This window comes from Halichoerus grypus, chromosome 11 (genome assembly GCF_964656455.1).
Source record: "Halichoerus grypus chromosome 11, mHalGry1.hap1.1, whole genome shotgun sequence".
In the NCBI taxonomy this organism is placed as follows: domain Eukaryota; kingdom Metazoa; phylum Chordata; class Mammalia; order Carnivora; family Phocidae; genus Halichoerus; species Halichoerus grypus.
The window spans coordinates 39,349,055-39,375,976 of record NC_135722.1 but is presented as its reverse complement, the minus strand read 5'-3'; the positions used below and the strand labels follow the sequence as shown (position 1 = coordinate 39,375,976).

At 53.1% G+C, this 26,922-nt stretch overlaps 3 protein-coding genes across 3 annotated transcripts in view; 1 reads left to right on the top strand and 2 right to left on the bottom strand.

The window, feature by feature from the left end:
• The window catches only part of USH1C (USH1 protein network component harmonin), a 45,849-nt gene extending 32,037 nt beyond the window's left edge, over window positions 1-13,812 (bottom strand). Inside the window, 4 exon segments of the mRNA XM_078058366.1 lie at window positions 4,027-4,165; window positions 4,296-4,439; window positions 5,877-5,944; window positions 13,676-13,812. Of these exon segments, the coding sequence (XP_077914492.1) occupies window positions 4,027-4,165; window positions 4,296-4,439; window positions 5,877-5,944; window positions 13,676-13,711 (387 nt within the window). The 5' untranslated portion in view covers window positions 13,712-13,812.
• Window positions 272-864, bottom strand: LOC144379517 (large ribosomal subunit protein eL34-like). Its single transcript, XM_078059168.1, has 2 exons — window positions 679-864; window positions 272-439 (listed from the first exon to the last, which is right to left on the bottom strand). The coding sequence occupies exons 1-2, from the start codon at window positions 862-864 to the stop codon at window positions 272-274; spliced, it is 354 nt and encodes a 117-aa protein (XP_077915294.1).
• Window positions 13,813-16,595: 2,783 nt separating the features above from the next.
• OTOG (otogelin) overlaps window positions 16,596-26,922 on the top strand; it is an 85,360-nt gene continuing 75,033 nt past the window's right edge. The window contains exons 1-8 of the mRNA XM_036116323.2: window positions 16,596-16,707; window positions 17,145-17,202; window positions 17,375-17,435; window positions 21,008-21,083; window positions 22,024-22,116; window positions 22,286-22,440; window positions 24,756-24,874; window positions 26,189-26,394. Of these exons, the coding sequence (XP_035972216.2) occupies window positions 16,596-16,707; window positions 17,145-17,202; window positions 17,375-17,435; window positions 21,008-21,083; window positions 22,024-22,116; window positions 22,286-22,440; window positions 24,756-24,874; window positions 26,189-26,394 (880 nt within the window). The remainder of the gene's footprint in view (window positions 16,708-17,144; window positions 17,203-17,374; window positions 17,436-21,007; window positions 21,084-22,023; window positions 22,117-22,285; window positions 22,441-24,755; window positions 24,875-26,188; window positions 26,395-26,922) is intronic.

The window sequence follows — 26,922 nt, the reverse complement described above, 5'->3', positions numbered from 1 at the left end:
AAGATTTTATTTATTTGAGAGAGAGAGAGAGAGAGTGAGAGAGAGCACGAGAGCGGGGTGAGGGGTAAAGGGAGGAGCAGACTCCCCGCCGAGGAGGGAGCCCTACGCTGGGCTCGACCCCAGGACCCTGGGATCATGACCTGAGCCGAAGGCAGATGCTCAACCGACTGAGCCACCCAGACGCCCCACCCCTGCTTCTACTCTTATTAGCTGAACGACCTTGGGCAGTTCTCTTTTTAAAATTTTTATTACTCAAAAAAATCTTCATTTTTTATTTAGCTTTCCGACTCTGTGCTTGTGTCTCCAGCACTTTCACAACGATTTTCTGCTCTTCGATAAGGAAAGCCTGCTTGATCCCGTCACAGACACATTTAGCACGCATGGAACCACCATCAGCCCTGCTGATGTGTTTTTTTAACCTTAGACAACCTCCTATGAACTGTAGGTGTCGGGGCGTCTGGCTGGTGCAGTCAGTTAAGCATCCGACCCTTGCTTTCGGCTTGGGTAGTGATCTCAGGGCCCTGAGATCCAGCCCCGCATCGGGTTCTGCGCTCAGCATGGAATCTGCTTGTCCCTCTCCCTCTGCTCCTACCCCCTCGCTCTCTCAATCTCTCTCACTCTCTCTCCTGCTCTCGCTGTCTTGAATAAATGAATAACCTTAAAAAAAAAAAAAAGAACTGTAGGCGTCACAGCACAAACTCCTCGAAGGTGGCCTGGGCACATGCCACATGTGGAGTTTGGAGCCTTCCCAACCTTCTGGGTCTGAAGGTAAATGATTCTATTAGCAGGAGTTCGAGATGGTCTCATTTTGTTCGAGATTGTACGGTAGAAAAGCCTACGACGATATGCCAAACGCTGGAGCATTCGGAATGCCTATGGATGCTGTCCCCAGAAGAGGAAAAAGGACCTTGGGCAAGTCTCTTGAACTTTCTGAACCTCAGTTCCTCTCATCTGTAAACTGGGGAAATGTTCCGGTTGCTGTGAGAATTAAGCAAGCATGTCCGTGTAAAGCCTGCCAGCACCTGGCATACGATCAGTAATCAGTACATAGTCACTATTGTTATCATTCGTCGAGCCGAGCCCTAAATACTCCTACCCTCTTTGCAGGACTTTAGGCCTCACTGGATTGGGAGAGACAGGGGCTCACGGGCCTGCAGGGTCAGCCTGGTCACAGATCTGTGGTGAGCTGGAGGCTGCTGTGGGCCCTTCCAAGAGCCTTGGCTCTGGGGATCAGTCCTGAAACTCCTCACTTCATAGCTGCGGGGCTAGAAGGATCCTCAGACATCAGATGAAACTGGGGCCCAGGGAGGTGATGTTTTGTGTAACGTCACATGGCCATTAGCTGCAAAATAGGGACTGGATCTTGGATGCCCCTCTTCTTCAGCTTGAGGCCAGCCCAAGCCAGCTGGTGGCTTCACTCACACCACATGTACTGTCCTTTGGGGACTTGTTGGTACATGTGGGGGACACAACTTGACTCTGTGGGGTCCGGGAGCCGGGCAGGTACACAGCCTGTGAGGGGTTCGGCTAGGCCAACTCCCACCGTCTCCAACATCCCTACAGAGCAACATTCTTGAAGCTGCCACCTGAATGCTTCCCTTCCACACCTCAGCACAGACCCCAATCTTCTCAGGGACCTGATGAGAGTGGCAAGGGGCTCAAAAAGGTGCCAGAGGGAGGGGCTCACTAAAGAACTCTCTGGTTTCTGGGGACACCTCATGTGAGGAGAGCAGCTGGGCTAGCTCCTTGCATCCACCTTTTTTTTTTTTTTAAGATTTTATTTATTTGAGAGAGAGAAAGAGCACAAAGGGAGAGAGGGAGAAGCAGACTCCCCACTGAGCAGGAAGCCCGATGTGGGGCTCGATCCCAGGACCCTGGGATCATGACCTGAGCCGAAGGCAGACACTTAACCAACTGAGCCACCCAGGCACTCCTTGCACCCATTTTTTACAGCAACTTTGTTTCTGTTAATCAAAGTGAGGAAACCGAGGCTCAGAGAACGCAAGTGAATTGCTCAAGGTCACCTGGTTAGTACAGCATTGCTGGGATTTGAAGTCAGGTCTCCCCTACTGACAACAAGCGTTGTCTCTTGGGCATCTGGAAGCAGAGAGGAGGGGCACCTGGCCAAGCCTGGCTACAGTTCCCCACATCCTGTCCTCTCTGGATTCTTGCCACCTGTCACAGGGGACCTCAAGTCCCATAGGAAAGGCAGAGATTACTCTGCCCATTTTATGGGTGGGACAACCCAGGCACACAGAATCCTCTAGCCCTGGATGACAGAGCATGCTGTGCAGAGCAAAGGGCCTAGCTTCTGACAGGACACACCCGAAAAAAAACCCTAACATATATCCAGTAGGTGAACCAAACAGGTCAAATCAGCAGGGCCTTCAGTCCAGCCAGGCTGTGTCTGAACATGTCTCTCCCCTGCCTTCCAGAATCTTCTCCTGTCTTCAGATCTCAGGCATGAGAGCTTCCCAGAAACATGAACCCCAGACAGGCGAATGGAGGCGGACGTTTTGCCCAAGCTCCTCTGAGTGAGGTTCCCTGTCTTGTTCCTAAAGGGAACCTGCTTGGGACCCCAGTCAGAATGATTCCCACACAGCCCCTGGCTCAGGCTACACTATCAGCTTTCCTCTCGTTCTCGCTCCAGCGTGGAGCCCTGCAAAAGGCCCTTTGTGCGAAGGCCACAATGAAATGACGATCTGAGGGACAGGGGCACAAAGGACAGATGAGCCTGTCAGCCCAAGAAAGAGAAGACAGTTTATAAGCCTGAGAAACAGGTGGGAAGGCAAAACTCTAAGTTTCATGAAAATGCCCCGATGTTCCCAATCATGGAGGCATTGTTGAGAAATGCTTGTCCTAGGAGGCGAGTTTGCCTTGGAAAAAAAAAAAGAGGGCCTCGGTCCAAGAGAGGAGCTCATTATGTTTTTTCTCTGGCTGTGTTTCTGGGCTGGAAAATGTGCCCCACAGGAGAGGAGTAATGAAGTGGCTGAAATTTCAGCCGCCACTGGCGAGCGGTGAGACGGATTTAGAACAAAGCAATGTCTGTCAGCTCCCACTAACCACCTCCCGCTCCACGGGGTCTGAACCATAAATCGAGCCCCCTGAAGCCCCTGTCTTGGCAGCCTGATAACAAACATGCTGGCAGCTTTGGGGGAGGGGGGGCTGGGAGGGCCTCTTCAATCTGGACATACAAAAACACAGCTCTGGGCTCCAGCAGGAGCGAGATCTGGAGGTCGGCCCATCTCGGCTCAGACATGGAGGTGTGGGACCCCAAGGGAGAGGCACCTGGGGTGCTGAAGAGACATCCCTGGGCTTGGCAGTCAAGAGACCTGGGTTCAGATCCTGACTCTGCCACTTACTGCCTGTGACTCTAGTCAAGTCTCTGAGCCACTATTAACTCTGTAAGATGGGGATGATATGAGAACCAGTTGTGAGCACGTTGCCTGGCATACTATAGGGGTTTATTAAATCTCCGTCTCTGCTTATTTAACAAACACATAGCACTATGTGTTGGGCACTTTCATAAGTCCTTTATAATACGAATTCACTTATTCCTTATGACAACCTGATGAGATAGGGAGTGTTACCATTATCCCCATTTTACAGATGAGAAAACTGAGGCATGGGGTTAAGTAAGTTCATCACAGTCCCATAGCTCATGAATAGAAAAGCTAGGATAGTCTGGCTCTGGGGGTCTATGCTCTTAAACACCACACTACACTGGGATTTCCTTTTCCCCCTCCAGTAAAAGGCCACACATCCAAAGCTTCAGGTGCCAGGACATAACTATGCTCCTCCTTTGGGAAGGGCGGGGGGTGAAACGCAGTAGGCAGGTTCCCAGCGTGACTGAAGAAAAAAGGCAGTTGCCTGCAGCCTGATTTCTATGGGCCTGAAGCAAATCTGTCAGGATGTGTCAGCCTCTTCCTCCCCCAAAGTCTCAGAAAGGTGAGGTGACCACGTTCCGCGGGGAGGCAGGAAGCCTGAGGCCCTGACCCCCCATTCCGCTGGACTCTGCTCGCTCACCTGGAGCCCGACACTGTCTGCCTGACCGCCTTTGATGAGGTGGGAGATGAAGAGCCCGCAGCCGAACTCGACGCCCCCACGAACGCTGAGGCCGAGGCCTTCGGGGTGCAGACGGTCCAGACGCACCTCCTTCAGCTTCCTGCCACAGGAGAGGTCAGTGATGGCCCAGTGCTGGCCTGACTGCCACCACTGACCCATCCAGTAGTGAGTGACCCTGTCCATCCCAGCTGACCTCTCCCACCCCTGCCTCCTGCCAGCGCCCTCGGTACCTGGAGCGCCGGGGCGTCAGCTGGTCGTACTCCACCTGGTGCTTCAGCGGGATCAGGGGCCTGATGGCGTCAAACAGTGGCAGGCGGCTGGGCTCATTGATGACCAGCTTCAGGTCTCCCACAAGCACGGTCACATCCATGGTTCTGCAGAGACACGGTGAACACCTGGAGCCTCACCCATGGCCATGGCTTCTGACACCCAAGGGTTCCCAGAGGAAGCAGTCCCAGGCCGGGTCCCCACCCACTGGGTCCACGCCCTGGAAATGGAGAGAATGCTCCTGAAAAGCCCAGAGCCCCTAACTCTGGGCCAAGTGCCTCATAAGAGCCTCATTCTTTCCCATTAAATGTCACAGGGAAACTGGCGAGGTAGGGATTGTTAACCCATTCTACAGATGAACTCAAGCCAGGATTCAAACTCAGCTCTTCCTAATTCTGAAGCCCAGGATCTTTCCAGTCAGGAAACTTCGTGGGAGATTCTGGTAACCCCTCTTGTACCCTGGTCCCCCACTTCTGCTCCGCAGCTAAGCTCTGTCAAGTCTGCCCTCATAGTATCTCTCACGTGACTCCTCATCCCGTTCAGACCCTCAGCATCTCCGGCCTGCACTTCTCCAGCTGTCACCGACCTGCTCACACTCGTCTAATATTTTCTAAATGTAAGTCACTCCCCTTCTCAAAACCCTTCAGTGGCTCTCCACTGCTCAGAGGCCACCATCCATGCTCCTCGGCAGGCTCAGGGCCTCCATGACTCTCTACGGAGCTGCTCCAGGCTCGTGGCTGATCATGGTCTCTGTGTGCCCGAGTTCTACTCCCCAACATTACTTGTCACTTCCCATTTGCACCCTATGCTTTCATGTCTCTGCACCTGTGCTCATATTGATCCTTCGGCCTGGAATGTCCTTCTCTGATACTTCCACCTATCAACATCCTTCTTATCCTTCAAAACCTAGCTCACGCCTTCTTGGTCCTCCCTCCCCCCTGATTGGAAGCAAAACTCCTTTCTTCACATCTGGCTTTTACTTCACCTTAGCAGTTATCTTACTGCAACTTCTATTAGAGCTCTTTGTGTTTGTAGAGTTTGTATACTCCCCCCACTAGGCCACGAGTTACTTGAAGGAAGAAAGTAGATCTTATTCATTTCCATATTCCAGCAAGCAGTAGGAGCTTAGAAATGCATGCTGAATGAATAAAGAAGCAGGTGAATGACAAGTGACAGATCGGACGTGCGGCTGGGGGCAGCTGGTATTTCTTGTTCTATCTCAGCGATCATATTCTGTTGAGCCTATCTGGCTACTTGACAGCCTCCCTCACTGGTTTACGAGCAACCTGGGGGCAGCGACCAGGCTGATGTGTTCACTCGTGTACCCTCAGCTCCTAGCACAGAGCATGTACTGAGTAGTTGAGTAAATATTTGCTAAGGCAAGTGAACGGCGTGTCCATTTGATTCCCACTGAGCATCTGCCCCCCTCCCAGAGCGCCCCAGGATGGGAAGGGGAGGTTCCCGTCTCAGAACAACCCATCCCAGGGCTCCCTATAGACAGGGGTACCCGGGTGGTCCATAGGAGCTGGACCCCGTACACTTACTGGTGATACATCCGCAACACGTCATACAGATAGTCCTTCTCTGCATCATTTTCAATCAGAAAATCCACCTAGAAAACCCAAGGGCAGAATTCTAGTCCTAGGCCCAGCACACCCGTAGCAGACGCCAGGGAGGGGGAGGCCACCTCCGCTCCCCAGCATCTCCACAGGGCTGGGGCCGCAAGAGGAGGGCCAGGCTGGTCCTCTGACTCCATGAGCCACATGCAGATCACCCCAATGTGGCCACAAGAGTCTCTCTGCACATCCGGACTTGGCCAGGCTGAACCTCATCCCCAGGGGGACGCACATTCATACGCACACATGTGCCCCTCCCATGACAGTGATGCGCCCCCATGGCAGCAGTGTTGCTGCTCACCCCCGTGGCCATGTCACCAGGGTCTAGAGTGGCCGTGCCAGGGTCAGCGCCCCGGTCTGGAACAAGCCCATTGTCTTACCTGATGGTGGCTGTAGTGCCGGATAACTGCTTTCAGAAAGGATTTGGGCCACTCACTCAGATAGCACATCCCACCCACCAGAAGCCCCCGACCGTCCTTCTGGGTCACCAATGCTAGGGGCAACTCCGCCCTGTCCTGGCCTGGCCAAGGCTGGGTTGGCCCCGACTTCTGTCCACTAGTCAGCCTCCTGGCCACTCCTTCACCTCTCCAGGCCCCTTCAGTCCCCCGCTTCCCCCCAGGGGGAGAGTCAAGTTACATCATTTCAAGTTTGCTGACGTCAATGGCTGGGACTCCAAGGTCAGGGTCAGGAGCTGTTTCATTAGCACCTCAATCCCAGGGGAGCTGGTGGGTAGAAACCCCAAATTCCGCTCCCTGGGACAGTGCAGTGTGAATCTCTACACTCCTTATCCTTGGCTCTCTTTAGCCCAAGACTGAGTAAGAGGGCAAGAAGAGCTTCAGGCTGGGAGGCCGGTGGGGAGGCTCTGAGCTGTGCATGGTCAGGAAAGACATTACAAGACGGGGCTCGGACTCCCCTTAAATGAAGGCAGCGTTCAGGTGCGAGGAGGCAGGCAGTCTTGCATGAGTCTGTGACCCACTCTTTTGTGACCAGTTGGAACCGAGCTAAGAGGGACAGATCCAGGAGGCTGTGGCAGACATGTGCTGAGGAGTGTTGGGAAGGTGGTGACCCAGGGCTGAGCCAAGAGGATAGAAGAAAGGCTCTAGACTAGAGCAAATGGAGTGCGTTCATCATTCAGTAGACACCACTGGGCACTTCGCGCCTCTGCATGGCATGATGCTGTCAAAGACCTACTGTGTGCCAGGGGCTTTACACCGAGCGCCAGGTGTCAGGAAAATGGCACAAAGCATCCTAGAGCAGGGGCTCCCTGAAGCCGGTCCTTGGACGGCTCCTTGTTCGCTCATTCAGGCCATACTCTCGCTTACTGACTGCCAACCTTGTCTGAGGAACTTGATGTGAATTATCTTTAACCTTCCAACAAACCTCTGACGTGCATGGATAGTACCATCCCCACCTGACAGATGAGGAAAGATGGGCCCGAAGAAGCAGCAGAGCGGAGACTCCAACTCATGCCCGTTGGCTCCAAAACCTCTGCCTTTTTCTTAACCACCACATAGTATCCACTTACCAGATAGAACTTTTTGTATGCGTCTGTCTAATACACATTTATTGAGCACCTACTGTGTGCAAGACACTGTGTCTTCTTTTTCTAATTAAATTTAAGAAGCTTTTCCTTTTCAGGGCACCTGGGTGGCTTAGTCGGTTTAAGCATCTGCCTTTGGCTCAGGTCATGATCCCGGGGTCCTGGGATGGAGTCCCCAGTCCAACCTGCCCCCTGCCCCCACTCGTGCTCTCTCTCTCAAATAAATAAATAAAATCTTAAAAAAAAAAAAAGCTTTTCCTTTTCTTGGATCTCTCTTGATATGGGCACAGAAACCCTAAAGGAGCCCACCACCTATAAAGACTTTATCATCTCAATCCCTCCTTCCCGGCCCACCTTGTGTCTGATCCCCTCCATCCTGTAGCAGCATTCTCTGGCTGAGTGGGCTCTCTGCTATCAGTCTATATGGTGGGGGGAGGGGGGTTCAGGCCCCTTGTCTGGGGCACTTGAGGCAAATTCTGGGTTTAGCCTTGGGCCCTATCCAGCCTCATTTCCCAGCATTCCTCCATTTGGACTGGCCCTTCAGGACAGCCGCACGCACGGGGGGCCCTATCCACCCTCATTTCCCAGCATTCCTCCATTTGGACTGGCCCTTCAGGACAGCCGCACGCACGGGGGGCCCTATCCAGCCTCATTTCCCAGCATTCCTCCATTTGGACTGGCCCTTCAGGACAGCCGCACGCACGGGGGGAAGCAAACAACATTCAGCTCATGCAAATACAACTCCACGTGTGCACGCAGCCAGCCAGCGAGAAAGCAAGCAAGAACAAATTAAATAATGCATGTTGTTCCACCCGAGGAACATCTGCCCTCCTCAAGCTGTTGTGGGGATTAAATAAGTGAATAGATACAAAGTACTTCTGACAGTGCCCAGGGCTCCAAGATTTCCAGGGTTCGGAAATGTGTGCTGCATTTCTTCCTTTGTGCCCCCAGACCCACTCTGCAGCCTTCTCTGTGCTGCCCTGTGTCCCAGGAGGCTTTGCCTGGGCTCCCTGCCCTCTGACACCCAGCCGGGGGTGAGAGGGCCTGAGGAGAAAGGAAATGGGGCTCTGACTCCCCAGCTCGCTCTCTGCTGGATCATCTTACACGCAGGTCTGAGCTTCTCGGGGCAGCCATGGCTGCCCCCACCACCACTTCCTTTGCCCCGTCGGGAGCACCTGGCCTCCTCTGCACCCCCCGGGCCCCGTTACCACACCTTGTTGGCTCCTGTGTCCCTGCCCTTCATAAAACTCTCTTCAGTTTCCCGTTTGGCTGAGCCGCATGCTGCCTCGACCCTGGCTGGTGTGAAACACTGGCTCTTGCTGGTGGCGCCGGCAGCATTTTCTCTCTGTGAGCTCTTCCTCCACCTTCAAGACACCTCAAACATCAGCTCTCCTTGGTCAAGCCTTCCCTCGTGCTCCCCCACAATGCCTGTCCTGTCATTCTCTGTGCAGGTGACACCACTTTGTTCCCACCTCTGCCACGGCACTTGCCAAGCTGTGTTGTACGTTCTCTCTTTACTCTCCCGTCTGCCCCCTCATCTGTGTGTGGCCCAGACCCAGGCCTGGGAGGAGTGCGCCGGGCGAGGCCAACAAGCCCCTTCCCCACCTGGGTCTGCACTTCTCTCTGCTTCATTTTCCTCATCTGTAAAACGGGGATAAAAGTACCTGTTTCATAAGCTTTCATCCTTCTCTGAGCGCTTAAGCATTGTTTTTTTAATTATTCCTTGAGTTAATAATCATTAAATGCTTGGCACAATGCCTGGCAAATAGTAAGTTCTCAGTGTTTTTTGATTTTATTTAACTAAATGAGTGAGTGAGAATAAATGAATACAGATTCTATATTCTCAGCAGCTGGCTGATCCTGGGCCCTCATAAATGTTGGTGGGATGAATGGATCCAGCCACACTTCCTCCCAGGCCTTCATAGCATGCATCCTGGGTAGTACTGGGTATATTCGACTCTTGTTTTATTATTCTTCATCTTTTCAAGACACTTGTGTCCTGCTAGCTAGTTGGTGGCATTTGACCCAGTGCTTAGTACAGCTGATCATGCCCTCCTTCCCCTGCTTCTCCTACCTCACTTGCTGTTCCTTCTCCTCGTTCTCTCCTCTAAAGGGTGGGGTGTTCTGGCTCTGTCCTGGGCCTTCTCTTCATCTGCACCATGTCCCTAAGTGACCTCATCAGTCTGGGGGGTTGACTACCATTTATTCCTCGAGAACTCTCTGAGGCTCCAACATAGATCTCCCCCCACCATCTTCAGACTCCTACAGCTACCGGCTTCTTAGTCACCTCTCTGCTTAATGGCTGAACAGGCATCTCAAACGTAAAACATTCAAAATGGAGCTCTTGGTTTCTGCCATCTCCCCTCTTGTCCCCACCAACCTGCTCCTCCCAAAATGTAGACTCCCTCTTGATGCCTCTCTCCCCACACCCACAGCTGACCATGAGCAGAGCCCGTCAGATCTACCTTTTCTTGAGTTCTGGGTCTGACCACTCCTCATGCTAGTCCAAGCCCCCATCTCTGGCCTGGGCTGCTGCAGGAGCCTCCTGTCTGGGGTCCGCCTTCTGCTCCTGGTCCCCTCAGTCTGCTCTCTACCAGCACTCGGAACAATCCCTTTTAAATGCAGGCTTCCTGGGGCGCCTGGGTGCCTCAGTCGTTGAGCGTCTGCCTTCAGCTCAGGTCATGATCCCGGGGTCCTGGGATGGAGCCCCGCATCAGGCTCCCTGCTCGGCGGGAAGCCTGCTTCTCCCTTTCCCACTCCCCCTGCTTGTGTTCCCTCTCTCGCTGTGTCTCTGTCAAATAAATAAAATCTTTAAAAATAAATAAATAAATGCTGGCTTCCCATCACTCTAAGAACCCAAAGTCCTGACCAAGGCCTTCGAGGCCCCCACCCCACTCTCATCCATCCCCCATTACTCTTCAATCCATAATTCCTCTCAGAAACACCACCGTATCTGCTGTTCCTAAGGCAGGGCCTTATTGTTCCCTCTTCTTGGAATGTTCTTCCATATATATTCCCATGGCTCTTTCCCTCACTTCTTTCTGGATGTCTGTTCAAATATCACCTCTTCAGAGAGACCTTCCTGACTACCATCCGGTTGCTCTCTCTCCTCTCACCCCAGTTTATTTTTTCATAGCATTTGTCACTACTTTGTGTTCTATGATACTTGTGCTGGTTTACTTGTTAACTGTCTTCCCCACTAAGGAGCCAGGGACTTTGTTTTATTACTCAATGGTTACAGTACTGTTGGGCATATATTAGGAGCTCAGTCAACGTTTATGACATGCATGCATGCATGATTAGCAAAACACTGGAAGGCAGGGGCTCTTTCTGACCTCCTTATTTAGCCCCTCTTCCCACCCCAGGGGCCTGGCCTTGGCCAGGGTACACTACAGATATCCATAAATGCATGATTGTTGACCAGGCAATAAAAACTTTTTTGAGCAAATGAGTAACCAAGTTCCTGCAACGTGCAGGTGCGGTGAGCAGAGGGGGAGCCTTCTTTAGAAAATCTGGATCTTCAGGGAAGAGGCTTAGTCTCTGATGCTCCCCTCCCCGCTCCTTGGTATCCTGGCCCAAGGCTGTTCCTGGGAAGAACCTGCAAGTGCTGCTGATGTCCTTGAGAAACTGCATCAGCCCAGAGGAACAGACTCTACTCACCAGCCTGGAGCCTACTGGCTCCTCCAACAGGACGCTGTGCAGGTATCTGCAGGGGGCTGTGGACCAAATGGTTACTACAGGCCCAGAGTAGCCAGTCCTTGAATTCCTATTTAGTCCTAACGGTCCAGTGAGGTAAGCACTCTGAAGCTCATCTCACAGCTGAGGCCACGAGAGCTCCGAGAGATTAAATGACTTGCCCAAGGTCTCACTGGCAGTGAGTGGCAGGGCTGAGATTTGACCCCAGTTCTGCCTAACCCCAGATAATAGACAACAACAATGGGATTTGTTGAGGACTCACTAAATGCCAGGGTCTATTTAAACTCCCTACGCGCATGTAGACCTCATCCAACACGCACAAGAACCTTACTAGCTAAATATTATTGTTATCCTCATTTAACAAATCAAAGAACTGAGGTATGGAGAGGTGAATAACTTGCTCAAGGCCACATAGCACGTTCCATGACAATATGCCACCTGTCATGCTACCTCCAACAACTAAAGATTTAGGTTACAAACCATTCCCCAGGGGTAAATGTGCTCTGCAACGCTAAGCAAGGGACAGCTAGAAAGCAATCAACAGGAGCTGTAAATTTCACCCAGTATGGCTGTGTGCTCCCATGTGTATCCTCTGCTGCTTTGTCCTCTCCCCCCAGTTCCTAGATGATCTCCAACCTGGGCGGGCAAGGCTGCTGCTGTCTGGGAAGCAGCAGGGCACAAAGTCCAGCCCGGGGCCTTGCCCAGCCTGGTGTCTGCCCCGCCTGCACACGCAGGGGCATTAATAGGTAATGACTCTTGTGATGAGGAAGAGCAGGGCAGTGGAAACACAGAGGCTTGAGGCCCGTTGGAGCCTGCAGGGCCTGGAGAAGAGAAACAGAGGCTAATTCCAGGGCGCAGACACCGGGGACCCCAGAGGTAATTCTCAAAAAAGAGGCAAAGACTAGTACCCATAGAGAAAAGGCGAAAGAGGACCTGATGTTACTTTCTGCCCAGGGGCAGGAAACTGAAATTCAAGCCTGAGTCTTGGGGGAGGGGACGGGAGGTTGTGTTCCTTCAAAAGTGGGTTGTCTGAAATCTACACTCACCAAATGTCCTCAGCAGCTGAAATTTCTCTCCTCACCTCCCTGTGCAACAGGATGCCCTGGTGGATACCGTCTCGTGCTCCCCTTGCTATTCGCCAGCGCCCAAACTCCCGCTGAACTTCCAGCTATCTCTCACTCTTAGAATACCCAAGGCCTCTTTTTTAGGAGACTTCAGCCAGTATGAGCTTCCCCCTTTGCACCCCACCAAACCTTGACTCCAACACTCAGCACCCAGCCATGGGTAATTATTAGTGTGAGGTCTGCCGCCCACCTGCCCAGCCAGCAATATGAGGACACAGAAGAGTTCTAGCACAGAATGAGTACTCAAAATACATTTATTAGATGAATTACTGCCCCCTGGCCCTTAGCTCCTGTGCCCCCCACATTGGCTGGCTATTCTGGCTCCCCTGGGCCTCTCTGTGGGGAGAGAGGGGTTAAGCACCCTGACCCTGCCACCCTGAGCTCTACCCCCTCAGGCCTCAGAAGAAGTTTGGCTCGGTCTAAAGACACTGCCCCTCTGGGCAATGTGAGGGTGTCGAGGACCCAGTCACCTGTCCCTCAGGCAGGGCCTGTGGGTAGCCCTAGAGACCCTGGCCTCACCCTTGGGCTCTGAAGCATCCTGAGTCCTGGTGGGGAGGTCCACTGGGTTACCTCCAATGGTCCTCTCTGGCCTCAGGGCCTCAGCAGCTCCTGCACAGCTCTGGAAACAGTTCTGGAAATGCCCTGGGTGAAATCCAGTAGCTTTCGGTGAGGGCCTCTGAGAATCCTGGACCATCCCTGAGGTGCCTTATTGGGACACACCAGGGGAGATGTGGCTCTGTCTGATGACTCTGGCTGACTCTCCCTACTTCCTCCCTTCCTCCCACTGCCCCCTGGTCAGCACCAGTTCCTCAGCTGCTTCTCAGGCCCTAAGAAATCCCCTGAAGCGGGGGCTCCCTAAAGTGCTTCTAACTTGTTTTTTTTTTTTTTTTTTTGAGGTCAAAGGACAGAGAGAAACACCAGTTTCCCTTCCCACCAACCCCCACCTCTCCGACGCGGTCCCATACCCTCTCCATATGCTCCAACAGCCCTGAGCTTGGGGCACTAGGAGCTGGGATTTGCCCACTATGAGGCATGTCAGAGAAGCGTCCTGTCTCAGGCCAAGGCAGAAAGGCGTTCCAACCCCAGAGAAGTCCCAGCCCTGGAAGGCGGAAGGAGAAAGGACACTTTCTGAAGATCGGTTTATGGGTTACTACGCCTGGAGTCCTAGTGCCCCCACCCTTATTTTACTGGGGATCCCTGCTGGAAACCAAACAACCCTCAGGGGTCCCAGTCCATTCACAGGCCTAAGGCCGGGCTGGAAGGGGGGGGGCGCCGGCTATGTCCATCTCCCACCAGTCTGCCAGGACTCCGGGGTCCTGAACGCTTGAGGGGTCCCGAACGCTTGAGGGATCCCTAGCAGCTCTGACCTTGTGCCGGAATTCTCGAGCCACCTTCCGGTCCATGGCTGGGCCAGATCGAGCCGCGTCGCTGCACAACTCGCCCCTTCGGATGCGCAGCGGCCCCAAGCTGGCAGGAACCGCAGCGGAGATCCGCGGGGCCTGGGAGCGGTGGGGGCGGGGCCTGGGGCGGGGCTGCTGGGAGGCCCGAGACGCCGGTCCTGAAGCTTGTCGCCTCCCACCGACAACGCCGGAGCAAAGGGCCTGGAGTGCGTGTATGTGGTGGCGGTGGGGTGGCGGTGATTGGACTCCAGGCGGGCGCTCCCTTTGGAATGATCCCCAGACACAAGCGGTTGAGGGAGAGGATCTCGGGAGGCGTGGGCAAGAGGTTTGAGACTTTTTTGTGGGGGTCAGAATACTTTTTTGAAGAGGTCCCGAGATTCTCACAACGGTGGGTAGGGATATCTATGGATGCACAAATAGAGGCCCATTTGCGCGCTCCTGAGGCTTTCGCCCCCTGCCAGCCATCTCACCTCCAGAGTACATTCTATAATAGCCTTCTCCATGGGCTTATTCCCAGTCGGAAGAAATCTTTGATCTGTGAATTCCTTGAGGCTGTGTCTTACGTCCACAGAGGCCTGAACCAGTGGGTGGCAGGCAATGTCCCTCCGGAAACGACTTCCCCCCCTCCCACCTCCCTAGCCCAATCCCACTCCAAACACACACACACACACACACACACACACACACACACACACACACACGTCCGTGGCAGGGACAACCTGATTTACTGCTGACATTTACCCAGGGCTCAGACCCCATTTGGTTCATTTGATTCAATTCAACCAGAGTTTGTTCAACTCCTAGGTCTAGTGCTGGGGTGTGAAGACAATGATGAATCAAGCCTGGGACAGACTGAGAGGGAAGAGGGGGTCAGAAGAGGGATGATAAAAATAGGTGTGAATGGGAGAGAGTGGGACCTTCAGTCATGGAGCTAGTGCCTGGATTTAACCCAGGGTGGGGCCCTGACCTGTTTGCACCATGTCAGGGGACAAGGGACAGGGAGATGGACAGCAACCCAAAATAGTGAACCACTTACAACTAACTTCGGGAACACCTAAAGACCCCCCTCCTTTTCATCTTACCTTATCCCCCAATAGCTGGAATTTTGCCAACAGACTTATTTTTACTGGGGCTAAATTATTGCCTAGTTTAGGATGTAAATCCTTCCTGGAGGTTCTTTAAGGTTCTTACCTTAAAATATTATCCATGTTCTCACCTTAGTATTAACTAGTTAAGTCGAGATAAAAGGGGAAGACTTGTGGGATTTTCAAAGGTCCAGGAAAGACACTCAAAATATATCCCCCCTCCAGCTTCCTTTGTTGATTCTCTACATCTCTTTACGAAGTCATATGGCTGTTATATCACAGTTAGGATCCAGGCAGAGTGGCAAATGGCCTTAAAAGGGGAATGCAGTCCATGGCCACCTCAATCCTTTTCCATGACCAGCAACCCCCCAGACTCTCTCCTTTAAATGTTTTGAGGACAGCACTGAGGCCTCGCTCTCCTCTCCCATGAATGTTCCTTTTCAAGCTTCCCCTGCCTTCATCTATTCCCTAACCAGGGTTCCATCCTTGACTCCCTCCCCTTCCTCTCATCGATGCATATCAAATACTCTGTGTGGGGATGTGTGCTTTATCTACCACTATATTCCCAGAACACTCTGTGGTAAGAAATAGATGCTCAACAAATTTGTTGAATGGATGAAGGAATGAATGCATTCTAAGTCTATATCCCTGCCTAGGGGTCTCCTGGGGCCACCGCCATCATCATCATCATCATCTCATAATTATCTGCAAGGCTTGCATCCGGTTGGTGTTCCAACACTTAAGTGGCCGAGAGAATCCTGCACAGGTTCCCAAGGCTTCCAAGCCCACGGTTCCAGCATTAAAACATTCCTCCTGGACAGGGGGTGTATCTTGTTCACAGAATTGAAGTGGTCTTTGTTTGTTGGTTGGTTTTGTTGTTGTTGTTCGTTTTGTTGTTCTTGCTGCTGTTGTGGTTAAAGTCTGGTCATGAGGGGAGCCGGAATTTGGGAGTGTGACGCACTTCTGTCATTCAGTCAACACTTTTGAGCCGGGGCCTGAACTAGCGCTGGACGTGCAGAGGACTAAGTCATGGTCCATTCCCTAGAGGTGCTCAAAACTGGGGGTAGAGTAGGGCCTTGGGGCCCTGGAAGCTGTGTCATGAGGGGAGCCGGAATTTGGGAGTGTGACGCACTTCTGTCATTCAGTCAACACTTTTGAGCCGGGGCCTGAACTAGCGCTGGACGTGCAGAGGACTAAGTCATGGTCCATTCCCTAGAGGTGCTCAAAACTGGGGGTAGAGTAGGGCCTTGGGGCCCTGGAAGCTGTAGTGCTGAGTGGTGGGAGCACAGACCAGGATTCTGCAGACTTAAGCCTTGGTCCTGCCACTGACAACTGACCACTGAGTGGCATGTCCCAGGGCCTCTGTGAAAGGAGAGTGGAAGGCCAGACTCACACAAGCATCTTGGGTGTCTGGTGGAAGGGCCTTCCAAGACCCAGGCTTCTAAGTTGGGGATCTTTGAGGAGTAAGGGATGTTGGGGGCTGCACTGTCTACGTCGTTGCTCCCCCAGGGTACTTAGGGCCCAGTGATCTGAATCCAGCCCCTTTGGGGAGGGGCGGCACAGGTTGAGAGGGGCAAAGGCTGGGCCTTGCTCCGGCGCCTAAGTTATGGTAATGAGCAGGGCAGTCCTGTCACCCTAGCTCGGGGAGGAGCCAAGCGCCTGGGAGGAGGGGCCGAGGGAGCCCCGGGGCCAGAGAGCCAAAGGGACCGCGGCCGCAGAGTGGAGGTGTGACCCTGCGGTCGCAGGGACAGGCACTCGGGCCCCCGGCCCTGAGCCCAGGCTTCCCAGTTTCCATGAGCCCCATGGGGTCCCCGGCCCCGCGCGCCCCCACGCCGGCGCTCTGCCTGCTTCTGGCCTGTGTCTGGCTGCCCGGGAGTGAGCCGGCCGGCCAGTCCCTGCGGGTGCAGTCTCTTGGTGAGAGTGGTGTGGACTAGGGGAGACTGGGAGCTGGAGGAATGTTTAGGGGAACGGGCCAGCCGGGCAGGTTCTAGAGAGGGAGGAAAAAGAGGTTTGAGGGAGGGCAGGGCGACGGCCAAGGAGAGGGCCAGAGGGGACGCAGAAGGAAAAAGAGGCCAGCGACGACAGCCGGGGGAATGGGTCCCAAGCTAGGCAGCGTGGAAGAGATCGAAGGTGGGGAGCTAGAGAGAACTGGGGCACAGAGAGTAGGAGGAAAGAGGGAGACCCCTGTTGGAGAGGTCACCAGAAAGGAGGAGAAAGGATTGAAGTCTATGTAGGGAGTGAGAATGGGGGGATGAAGAAGAAGCTTCCTAGCAGGTGGGGCACAGGTGGTGGGAGACCCAACAAAGGGAGGCCTGGCTTGAGTGGAGAGCAATCCTCCTCCCCAGGCCCAGCATCCACACCCCAGGACAATGCAGAACTGCAGCAGCCTGAGCCAGCCCAGGATCCCAGGTGAGTAGGTGCAAGCTTGTGGCTGCCCCACCCATGGCTCCCATCTTTATTTCTAGTGTGGATGACCCCAGGGTTTTAGCACTGAGGGTGGGGTGCACTTGGGGTGGTGGGGAGGCATGGCCCCTCCCCCTATCCTATCCCCTCCCCCACGCTAGGCTTCTTTCTCATCTAGCCACAGACATCAGCAGGTGACCCTTGCCATAGAGGATGCTACAACAGTCATGGGAAGCCAGGTGAGAGGAGGCCTGGAAGGGGGGCTTCACGGGGCGGGGGCGGGAGGGCTTGTTTCTGTCTGGGACTGGGGCTGACCCGGAGCTCTGTAGGTTGCAGGAAGGTTGTCTCTGCAGTTATTTGAAAGGGACCAGTGTTCCTAGTATATGTCTGAAGTATGCAAATTCATGGGACACTTGTATTCCCACTTAACTAATCTCTTGGGACTCCGTAGTCGGTTCAGTTTGGTTTTTTTTTTGTTTTGTTTTATTTGGGGAGGAGGGCACTACGATGCAATCAGGACATAGCAGAACTCTCCCGTGCCCTGGGGTGAAAGCATGAAGGTGAGGGTTTAGGTGAATGGAGTTCTCTCTTACCTGCTTGGTCTGGGAAGGTACAAAACCCCATAAGAGGCCCCACTCCATACCTTGAGCAGTGCTCCAGCAAGGGTACTTTGAGAGGAGAGACAAAAATGGGGCCACTTGGTGGGCTTTGTGAGGAAGGGCTGGTTGGGAAGGAGAGCCCCAAACTATTACCCTCTGAGTCTGCACCATTCCCTGTTGCCTACCCTCCTGAGGTCCTCCCTGCTTTCAGGAGAGGTGGTAGTTTTTTTTCTGCCTTTGCCAGATTTCTTTGGTTTCTGGATCAGGTGACTCGGGCTCTCTTTCCAGTCATGTCCTGCACTTTGTCTTTTCTACAACATGTTACAGATATGTTACAAAACCGACCCACCCACAGCCAGATCCCCCAGAGTATCCTGAGCCTCAACTCATGCACCCTGGCCCCAGCGATCAGCTCTGGGCAGCTCCTTGTGCCAGCAGGTTGGGAAGTATCATTTATAATAGAAAACAATGTGCCCCAAATACCTGCCCTTTGGAAATAGGTATGAAGACCCCAAGGCAGGAGGAGGATATGCTTATTCTATAAGGGGTAGATTAGCTAGGTTTTTTATTTCTTGTTTGCCCACTTTTCCAGGCCCCAAGTTTTAGAATCACAGTCAGATGCAAGTTTGAGTTGAAAGAAAATGTTTGTTTGTTTGTTTTTAAAGATTTATTTATTTATTTGAGAGAGAAGGTTGGGGAGGGGCAGAGGGAGAGTGAGAGAAGCAGACAGCCCATCATGGGGCTCCATCTCACAACCCTGAGATCACGACCTGAGCTGAAATCAAGAGTCGGACGCTTAACTGACTGAGCCACCCAGGCGCCCTGTTACTCTTTTTATATATGATGAAATCGAGGTAGGCGGGTGACCTGTTGGGGCCCCCAGGATGCAGGTGAAACAAGGTCTACTGGTGGGGCCAGCCTGTTGCCCACAACATAAATGCCTCACAGGCCTCCAGGAATCCCTGCGTTTTGGTGGAAAATGACCCTTAGCCAAGCACCTCATTCCCCTGGCAGGACTCCTTCCTTGCTGGATTCCAGGGTAGGCTTCCCTCCCTTTCCTCTGGGGAAGCATCTGGAGCAGACAACCCCAGTAGGTTTCTCACATTACTCCTTAGATCAAATAAGGGGTTGGAATGGCCTTCCTTTAAAGCCCCTGGAGTAGGCGTGGGGGAAGGAGGTCATTAGCTAGAAAGTGAACCTGAGGATCCTTTGAGGGCTTCTGCCTGGAATAATCTTATCTGTAAGGGTGGGGGTCTTAGACCAGCAGCTAACCAACCTTCATTTCAGTGCTGCCACATTCTTATAGAACACAGCCATTCTCCAGAGAATTGATGATATAGACCAGGATGGGGGGGGGGAATGCATTGTTATTTACAGGAACCTCAATTTCACTGAAATTTAGCCTTCCCTTTAATTATGCCGATAGACTACAAACCACAATACAAGTGTAGGAGTGTCTGTGACTGGTCACCAGGAGAAATCACAGATATTGTCATATCACCTTACACTTGTTGGTATTTCTAGATCTCATTTATACTCACTACCTCAAAACACTGGCAGTGATAAGATCCGCTGCTAGATCTTGCTGTTTAATGTAGTTATAAGCACAAATATTACTAAATCATGCATTTTTATAAAATATTTTCATAACTATATTGCAATATAATAGATATCCTTTGTCACCTTATGTTTTATTTTATGTATTTATTAACATTATTCTGAGAATGGGTCAATAGGCTTTGCTCGATTATCAGAGAGGTTCTTAGCACTGAAATGACTAAGAACTTCTGATCTATACTGAAGACGAATCATTTGGGCAGGATTTAAAAATTTCTCCAGAAAATGGCCTTGACTGTGCAGCGCTATCTTGCCCTCGTTAACACCGATCTCAGAAGCCACATCTGAGGTGGGGGCGAGGAGTGGAGAGACACAAAGACTAGGTTTCATTAAGAGCTCTTTGGGGCCTATGGGATGCAAAGTGATCGTTTTTTCCCATGGTCTCTGAGGCCCCGTGAGATCGATTACAACCAGGGTGGGAAGCCTGACTCCTGGGGCTCAGGCTGGGTATGCAGGGTAAGGAGATCTGGGGAGGACCCAAGAACCAGGGGCCAAAGTGGGACAAGGCCCAGGAGGGGCCAGTGACCTCCCAGGGGTCAGCAGGACAGTGAAAAGGGAGGCAGTGAGCACCCGGGGATGAGGTGGAGAGACCGGGCCTGCCAAGGAGGGGCAAAGACCTGAGGTTGCGCTCCAGGGACCAAGGGTTCTGAATCCTCTCCATGTTCCAAGTCCTTGGCTGGAGGCTGGGGATTCTGCCCGAGGATGCAGAGATGACAGTGAGGGAGGAAGACGCATGAGACATACCCACAGTGTAGTTGGTGCCTTGTTGGCCCTGTGAACAAGAACACGAGCTCCCCGAGGCCTGGGACTTTGTCCCGTTCACACTGGGAAGCTATACAAATGCAGAGGCTGGGGCTCTGAGAGGGGAGGAGCTTGTCGTGCTATGGACCCCAGTCCCAGGTGATATGAGCCACCTCAGACTAGGGTCCCGAGAGGTCAGGTATCCAAGTCAGTTAGCTGTGTGGTGACTGGACACACCTGATGTTCAGGACAGTTCTAATTTCAGATGGTTTGTATATGGAGAGACCACATGTTGGGATTTCTGGTCTGGAAGATAGGATTTCTCAGCTCACTTTGCCTGTGTCCTCCTCAGATTTGTGGTATCAGGGAGAGTCCTGGCGTGGGGCTGAGTTCTGAGGACTGTGGATGGTGACCTCTGAGGAAGGTTGGGGTGGGGGGTGGGGTGAGATGCTCCCCTGCCTTGGGGCAAGGGGCTGCCTTTGTTTCCTAGGCCTGCCTTGCGTGGTTTCTGTGGTGAGGAGGAAACATATTTATTCTCCAGATAAGGGGGTTTTGTGTTGGGCTGTGGGGGACTCTAAAGTGTACTAGGGAGGGAAGGGGGGAGGGGAGGCTGAGGGGATATTGGAGCATGGAGGGGAGGGAATGTGTTCAGGCCACCGAGATGCCACTTTGGAGGGTAAAAACCAGCCTTCACTCCTCTAGGGCAAGCCTGAAAATTCTCCCAGACCTCTCGGAGGTGGGCCTGGGCAGGTGGAGTGGCTGGGGGCCTCCCTCTTCCAGGTGACGGACAGGAAGGGCCATAACCTTTAGGAAGTCCCTCCCTGACCGAGTTCTCTTCCTTCTGTCTCTAAAAGGAGGCTGAAGTCCTGGACTCCTTGGCCATGTCTTCCTGGGAAAGGCGTCTCCATCGGGCCAAATGTGCTCCATCTTGTAAGTGGCCCCCTCCCTGTGGCCCATGGGAGGGCCCTGGCCCTCAGAGAAGCTGTGAGGGCAGGCCAGGCTTCCCTCGGGGCCTCCTGTGATCTCTGTGCCCTGCAAGGGGTCTCTTTCTGCCTTCCCCAGCCCTGGCCTCCAACTCTATTTTGCTTTCTCCTTCCCGGCTGAGGAGAGCTTCCTCTCCGGTGTCCTGTTCTTATGACCATGGCCCTGTGGCTTTTCCCTCTCACTCTGTCTGAACCAGTGAGACTGGGCTTCCTTGTTTAGTGGTTGTTTTCCCTCTGCTTCACCCTGTGTCCGCGGTCTCTCCCCTCACCCTGTCCTGTGTCCGCGGCTTCTCCCCTCACCCTGTCCTGTGTCCATGGCCCCTTCTCTTGCATCTTGGCTCCTTCCCTCACCACACTCTGCTCCACTTTGTCTTCTTGTGCTCTGTGCTCTGTGGCCTTTCTGTCTACTGTATTCTAAATGTGAGGCATGTCCCCCTCCCTGGGTCAGGCTTAGGCCTCTTCCCCTTAGCTTAAGGAACAGTGAGGAAGAATGGTCCTTGAAGATCTCTGGGCAGTCTCCCTACTCACCCCACATGCTCCGTATTCACAGTCTGCCTTGACTGGCGGCCAGGAACTTTCAGCAGAGGGAGCTGAAGGCCCAGGTCGGGCTGGCCTGGGGGCCACTTGATGCACACTGAGGAGGTACTCTGAGACCCCACGCTGCCTGTCTGTCAGGGAGGGAGCCAGGCAGCCAGGTCTGAGGCACCCTACTTGTACCGCCATTAGGCTACTACTGAGGAATGTTGGGGCTACCTGTGGTGGGGATCTGAGTTCCGTGTAGCTCTGGAAGGGCTGGGTCTGGTGCCCTGGCATGAGGAAGACGCTGTGTCCCGGGGTTCTGCCCAGCTTGGCTCAATGGGGAGGGGCCATCCGTGTCTCCCCTGCAGACTTGTTCTCCTGCTTCAACGGGGGCGAGTGTGTGTACCCAGCCTTCTGTGACTGCAGACGCTTCAATGCCACCGGGCCACGCTGCCAGATGGGTGGGTCTGAGCTCTGTCCCACCCCTGGGGGCCACGGGTACAGGGAAAGCTTGTGGACCTGAGGCCTGGGGGTCCTGGGCTGGGGAGGCGGGGGGGGGGGTGGCCCTGCTAGCCTCTGGCGTGAGACCCACTGCAGCTGCGCAAGCAGGTTCTCTTTTCTCTGGCACAGTGTACAACACCGGCCCTGAGCGTGACAGCATCTGCCGGGCATGGGGACAGCACCATGTGGAGACTTTTGATGGTCTCTACTACTACCTCTCTGGGAAGGGCAGCTACACCCTGGTGGGGCGCCATGAGCCTGAGGGACAGACCTTCTCAGTCCAGGTGAGGGCTTCCCTACCCTGCCAATCTAGGAAGGTCCCACGAGGCTCTGGAGGTTGTGCTGGCCAAGGCTCTGCTTGTCATAGTTAGAGAGTCTACACCTGGAAGGAGCTGGGGACTCCACAGTTCTCTCTCACTCACTCACTCTTGGTTGCCCCTGGCCAGTCATTGATTTAGTCACTCATCATTAAGTATTAGGTACATACCTGTACTCTCCCTGGCACAAGGCTTGGTGGTGGCCCGGTGGACAATAACACAGATGCGGTCTCTGTCCTCGTGGAGCTTACTGTCTACTGGGGAAAGCAGACATCAAATCAAATGAATCATTTCAAGGGCAACTGAGTGCTTCAGAAGAGAAATGCCAAATGTTAGAAGAGCATGTGGTGGAAACCTAACTTTGTTTATTGGGAAAGATGATGATCAGGGAAGACTTCCTGGAGGAAGTGACATTGAAGTTGAGATCTGAAAATGAATTGGAGTTAGCCAAGTGAAGGGTCACAGGGGTGAGGGGTGGACATGAGAACATTCTAGGTAAGGGGAATTTGGGTGCTAAGGACCTGCGATAACAAAGAGCATTGTGCCTCTGAGGAAATGGTAGAGGTCCTGGATGACTCAATTCAGGGTTACCTCTTCTAAGCAGCCCCCCTGGATGCCCTGACCTCCTGAGCTGGCTCAGGGGCTCCTTCCTATGTAACCAAAGTTCTGCACTGCGTCACAGTCAGTGCGTGTCTCTTACAAAGTCTTTTTCCAGGTTGGTCTTTTCTACCAGATAGAAGCTTTCCGGGCAGGGACCATGTCTTTCCATCTGGTGTTCCCAGGACCCAGATTAGTCCTCAGTACAAGTTTGTCCTGTCTATGAACATATGTGTGAGATACTGTCAGGTAGATCTGATTTCCATGCTTACCCCGGGTGTTGAGTGGGGGTCAGTACACCTCCATCTGGAGAAAAGTCTGCTTGGGGAGTGAGCTCTGCTGAGGAGCACCTTGGGTAAGACTGAGTTAGGGCCAGGGCTTGGGAGTTTGGGGAGATCCTAGTGCTCAGTGTCACCCTTCTGCCAGCAGGCATGTCCATCCGTCTCAAGCATAGACCTGCCAAGGAGCTGCCCTATGGGCCATGCCCCAGATGGGCTGACCCAACTCTGCCCTCTCTGCCTTAGCATCTCACACATTAGGGTTTTTCATGACAGTCATTTCATGATGGATATGTTATGATTACTTAGACTAACGGGGTGCCACGCATTCATGGATTATGAAATAAAGTTAATGAGTTAGAAATAGCACCCCCCGCCGAAAGAAAGAAAGAAAGAAAGGGAGGAAGGGAGGAAGGGAGGAAGGGAGGATGGGAGGAAGGAAGGAAGGAAGAAAAAAACCCAAAGAGAATAGAAAATATAATGTGGATGCATTACACATTAATAAGGGTAAATACTATTTTGTAAAATTTTTGTTTTATTTATATATGTATATATTTATATTTCTTCCTGTCGGTTATGATCTAAAGTTTGAAAAATTTGATTAGCCTGTGGGGTGGCTTTCACAGACCCCACTTTCAGCGGACGTGACTCCAGCCTGCTTAAACACGTTTAACAGTAATCTAGTGGAAGGGTTTCTACACTGGGAAGAGAAGCATTTTCCCTAAGTCCCGGGAGCCTCAGTGCTCCTCCCTCTCTTGAGGCTTCTGGCTTTGAGGTGAGGGTTCTGTCTGAGGAGGGGACAGAGGAGATGCGTCTGTGACAGGCAGCACAGGAGTGACACGCGTGCCTGGGTGTGCAGGGAAGGACTAGACCGTGCCTGCCAGGGTATTGGTAGGAGTGTGTGTTTATCGTGTGTGCACTGAGAGTGCCCAGTGAATCTATGAGGGGTGTGTGTGTGTGTGTGTGTGTTCTGTGTGTCAGAAGGTGTGAGTGTATACCTTGGCTTTGAATCTGATGAGATAACCTGGGTTGCAAAATGAAAAATGCAGAAATAGGGAGACAACACAATGTCCTGGAAAGAGCCCTGAAATTTAGCCTTCAGTTCTAGGTAGGAATCCTGGCTGCGTGTGTTTGTGTGCGTGTGTGTGTGACCTTCATCACTTCACCTCTCGGAGTATCTGTTGCCTCCTCCGGGAAATGCAGATCATCATAGCTCTGTCCTCCTGTGGGGTTGTGGGGACTGGGAGGCAACAAGACATCACAGAGGAAAAGGTGCTTGGCATGCAGAGGGCAGGTGATCGGCATGAAGCGGGAACTCCACAGGGTGTCACTGGGCTCAGGACAGAAGCTCAGGGCCAGATCTGTGGCAGGAACCCTGCACAGTGGCCTCTGAACACCCCCAATCAGGTGCACAACGATCCGCAGTGCGGCTCCTCCCCCTACACCTGCTCCAGGTCTGTCAGCCTCTTCTTTGCGGGGGAGCAGGAGATCCGTCTGGCCAAGGAGGTCACCCACGGAGGCGTGAGGTAACTATAACCCCGGCCCTGAGCTCTCCTGCTCCCTGGCACTGGTGGTGGGGGATGGTGAGCACCTTCCTTCTAAAGCCTGAAGAAAACTGTTTTCTGGGGGCAAACAGCAGAGTTTCCACCATCAGGGCAGCAACCTATTGGCAGGCCAGCTGGGTTTCTTGTCAGCTGGGTTTGCAGAAAGATGAGTCCCTCAAGATTTTCTGAGACTCTCAAGGCATTGTGGGTTTCCAGACAGTGGGTATTCAGGCCAATAGTAGAATTTTCCAGATAGTTGAGAGTATACCACTACAAGCATGCTTACTTTTTTTTCTTTCACAATTTCGAGGGAATCTTCCTGAATGGATCATACACAGTTCAAGCCTCCTCAGAGCAGATATTGAGCACACTGTCCCCTTTTCTGATGACAAAGGGTCATTTGAATGTCGCTTATCTTGCTGGGACATCAGGGACGCCTGGGACCAGGGGAATGAGGACTCTTGGCCCCCACACCACATGGCCCAGACTGTGGTTCTTCTGAAATCTTTCCTGTATCTTGTCTTCACTGTCCTTTCCTTCCCTTGCGGTCTGCTGTCACTTCACACTGCTACTGGGTTGGGGGAAGGGGTCGTCCTGCGAGGACCCTTCTCCCGTTCTCATGTCCTGCTTCAGATCTGGAAACTGGGTAACCAAGCGTTCTGGGGCTGAGTGTAAAATTGAAAGCTTAAGCGTTTCTCCTGTGAAGAAAAGATTGGTATATGGATCTTTGGGTACCAGTTTTGGCCAGTTAGACCCTTTTTTTTTTTTTCCTGATTTTCAGGCGGATTGAAAGTTGCCAAATTCCAGACGGGCTAGGAGACCCTGTCCCAGTAAAACTGGGAATGTGGTAGGGACTGCTCTGGCCCTGCCTCTTTTCTTCCACTCCCGGTTTTCCTTATCCCTCAGCTTTCTTCTCTTTCTACCTCTTTCTGGCTCCCCACCCACAAAACCAAACCGAGTCAGTGTCTGCTTATACCATTTCTCCCGTCTAGGAGCAAGGAGCTAGCAATTTCAGACACTCTAAGATTTATCCCTGCCGGGGAAATTGCAATTTTAAAAGCAAGTTTTCAACTCCAAAGACAAAAGAATCCCTCTCTAATGGTGGACTTCAGATACCGGGGAAGTCACGGGGAGGGAAAGGGGGGCCTCAGAGCCCATGGTAGCAGTGGCGTGTGGAGGAGGCAGGTGCTGGGTACATGAGGGGTCCTGCGGGTAGGGGACGCAGGTCCTTTGGGGAAGGGACTGGATGAGCGGAGGGGGTGTGAATGGCCTGAAGCTCTGGGCCATGCCCTGCAGGGTCCAACTACCACAGGTGATGGGGAGCGTGCGTCTGCAGCGGCTTGCTGGCTACATCCTTGTGCGGCATCAGTCAGCCTTCACTCTGGCCTGGGATGGTGCCTCGGCCGTCTACATCAAAATGAGCCCGGAGTTCCTGGGCTGGACTCATGGGCTGTGTGGGAACAACAATGCCGACCCCCAGGATGACCTGGTGACCAGCTATGGTGAGGTGCAGGGCAAGTGGCCTCCGAGGGCTTCGGTTGGAGGTGGGGGACGGGCCAGCCTGGGCGGGGCAGGAGAAGCCTTGGGGCAGAACCCTGGGGTCGTGGTCCTGAAGACCCAGCGGGAGGCCAGGGGCCCCTTCCGACCCAGTGTGTGGCCTCAGTAGCGTGACCACTCAAACTCAGTTTCCTTGTCTGTAAAACAGACATAATGAGAATCCCTGCTAGGGTTGTGTGAGGATCTAAAGGGCACTTTGCTAGATGGGACTGACCCTGCAAGATGAGTATGTTCCAGGGGCAGGGAGCAGAAGGCCAGAGAAGGGGCCCCATGGGAGCTGAAGGTACCTATGGAGCCCTGGTAAGAAGTAAGAGGGAAGCATACAGGGCCGAGTCACGGCGACTCTGGCCGGAAGAAGAGAAGTGATCCCTTTGAGCACCCACAGCATACCGAACACTTAACATACAGTCTTTGCAATAATTTCATGGGGGGCTATTTGCCCTATTTCACATGTGGGAGAACTGAGGCTCGGG

Coding starts and splice junctions, on each gene's coding strand:
- LOC144379517 (XM_078059168.1), bottom strand. CDS start 864: ATGCTCCAGCGTTTGGCATATCGTCGTAGGCTTTTCTACCGTACAATC. Junction 440..678: donor TTTGTGCTGTGACGCCTACA/GTTCTTTTTTTT, acceptor CGACACCTACAG/TTCATAGGAGGTTGTCTAAG.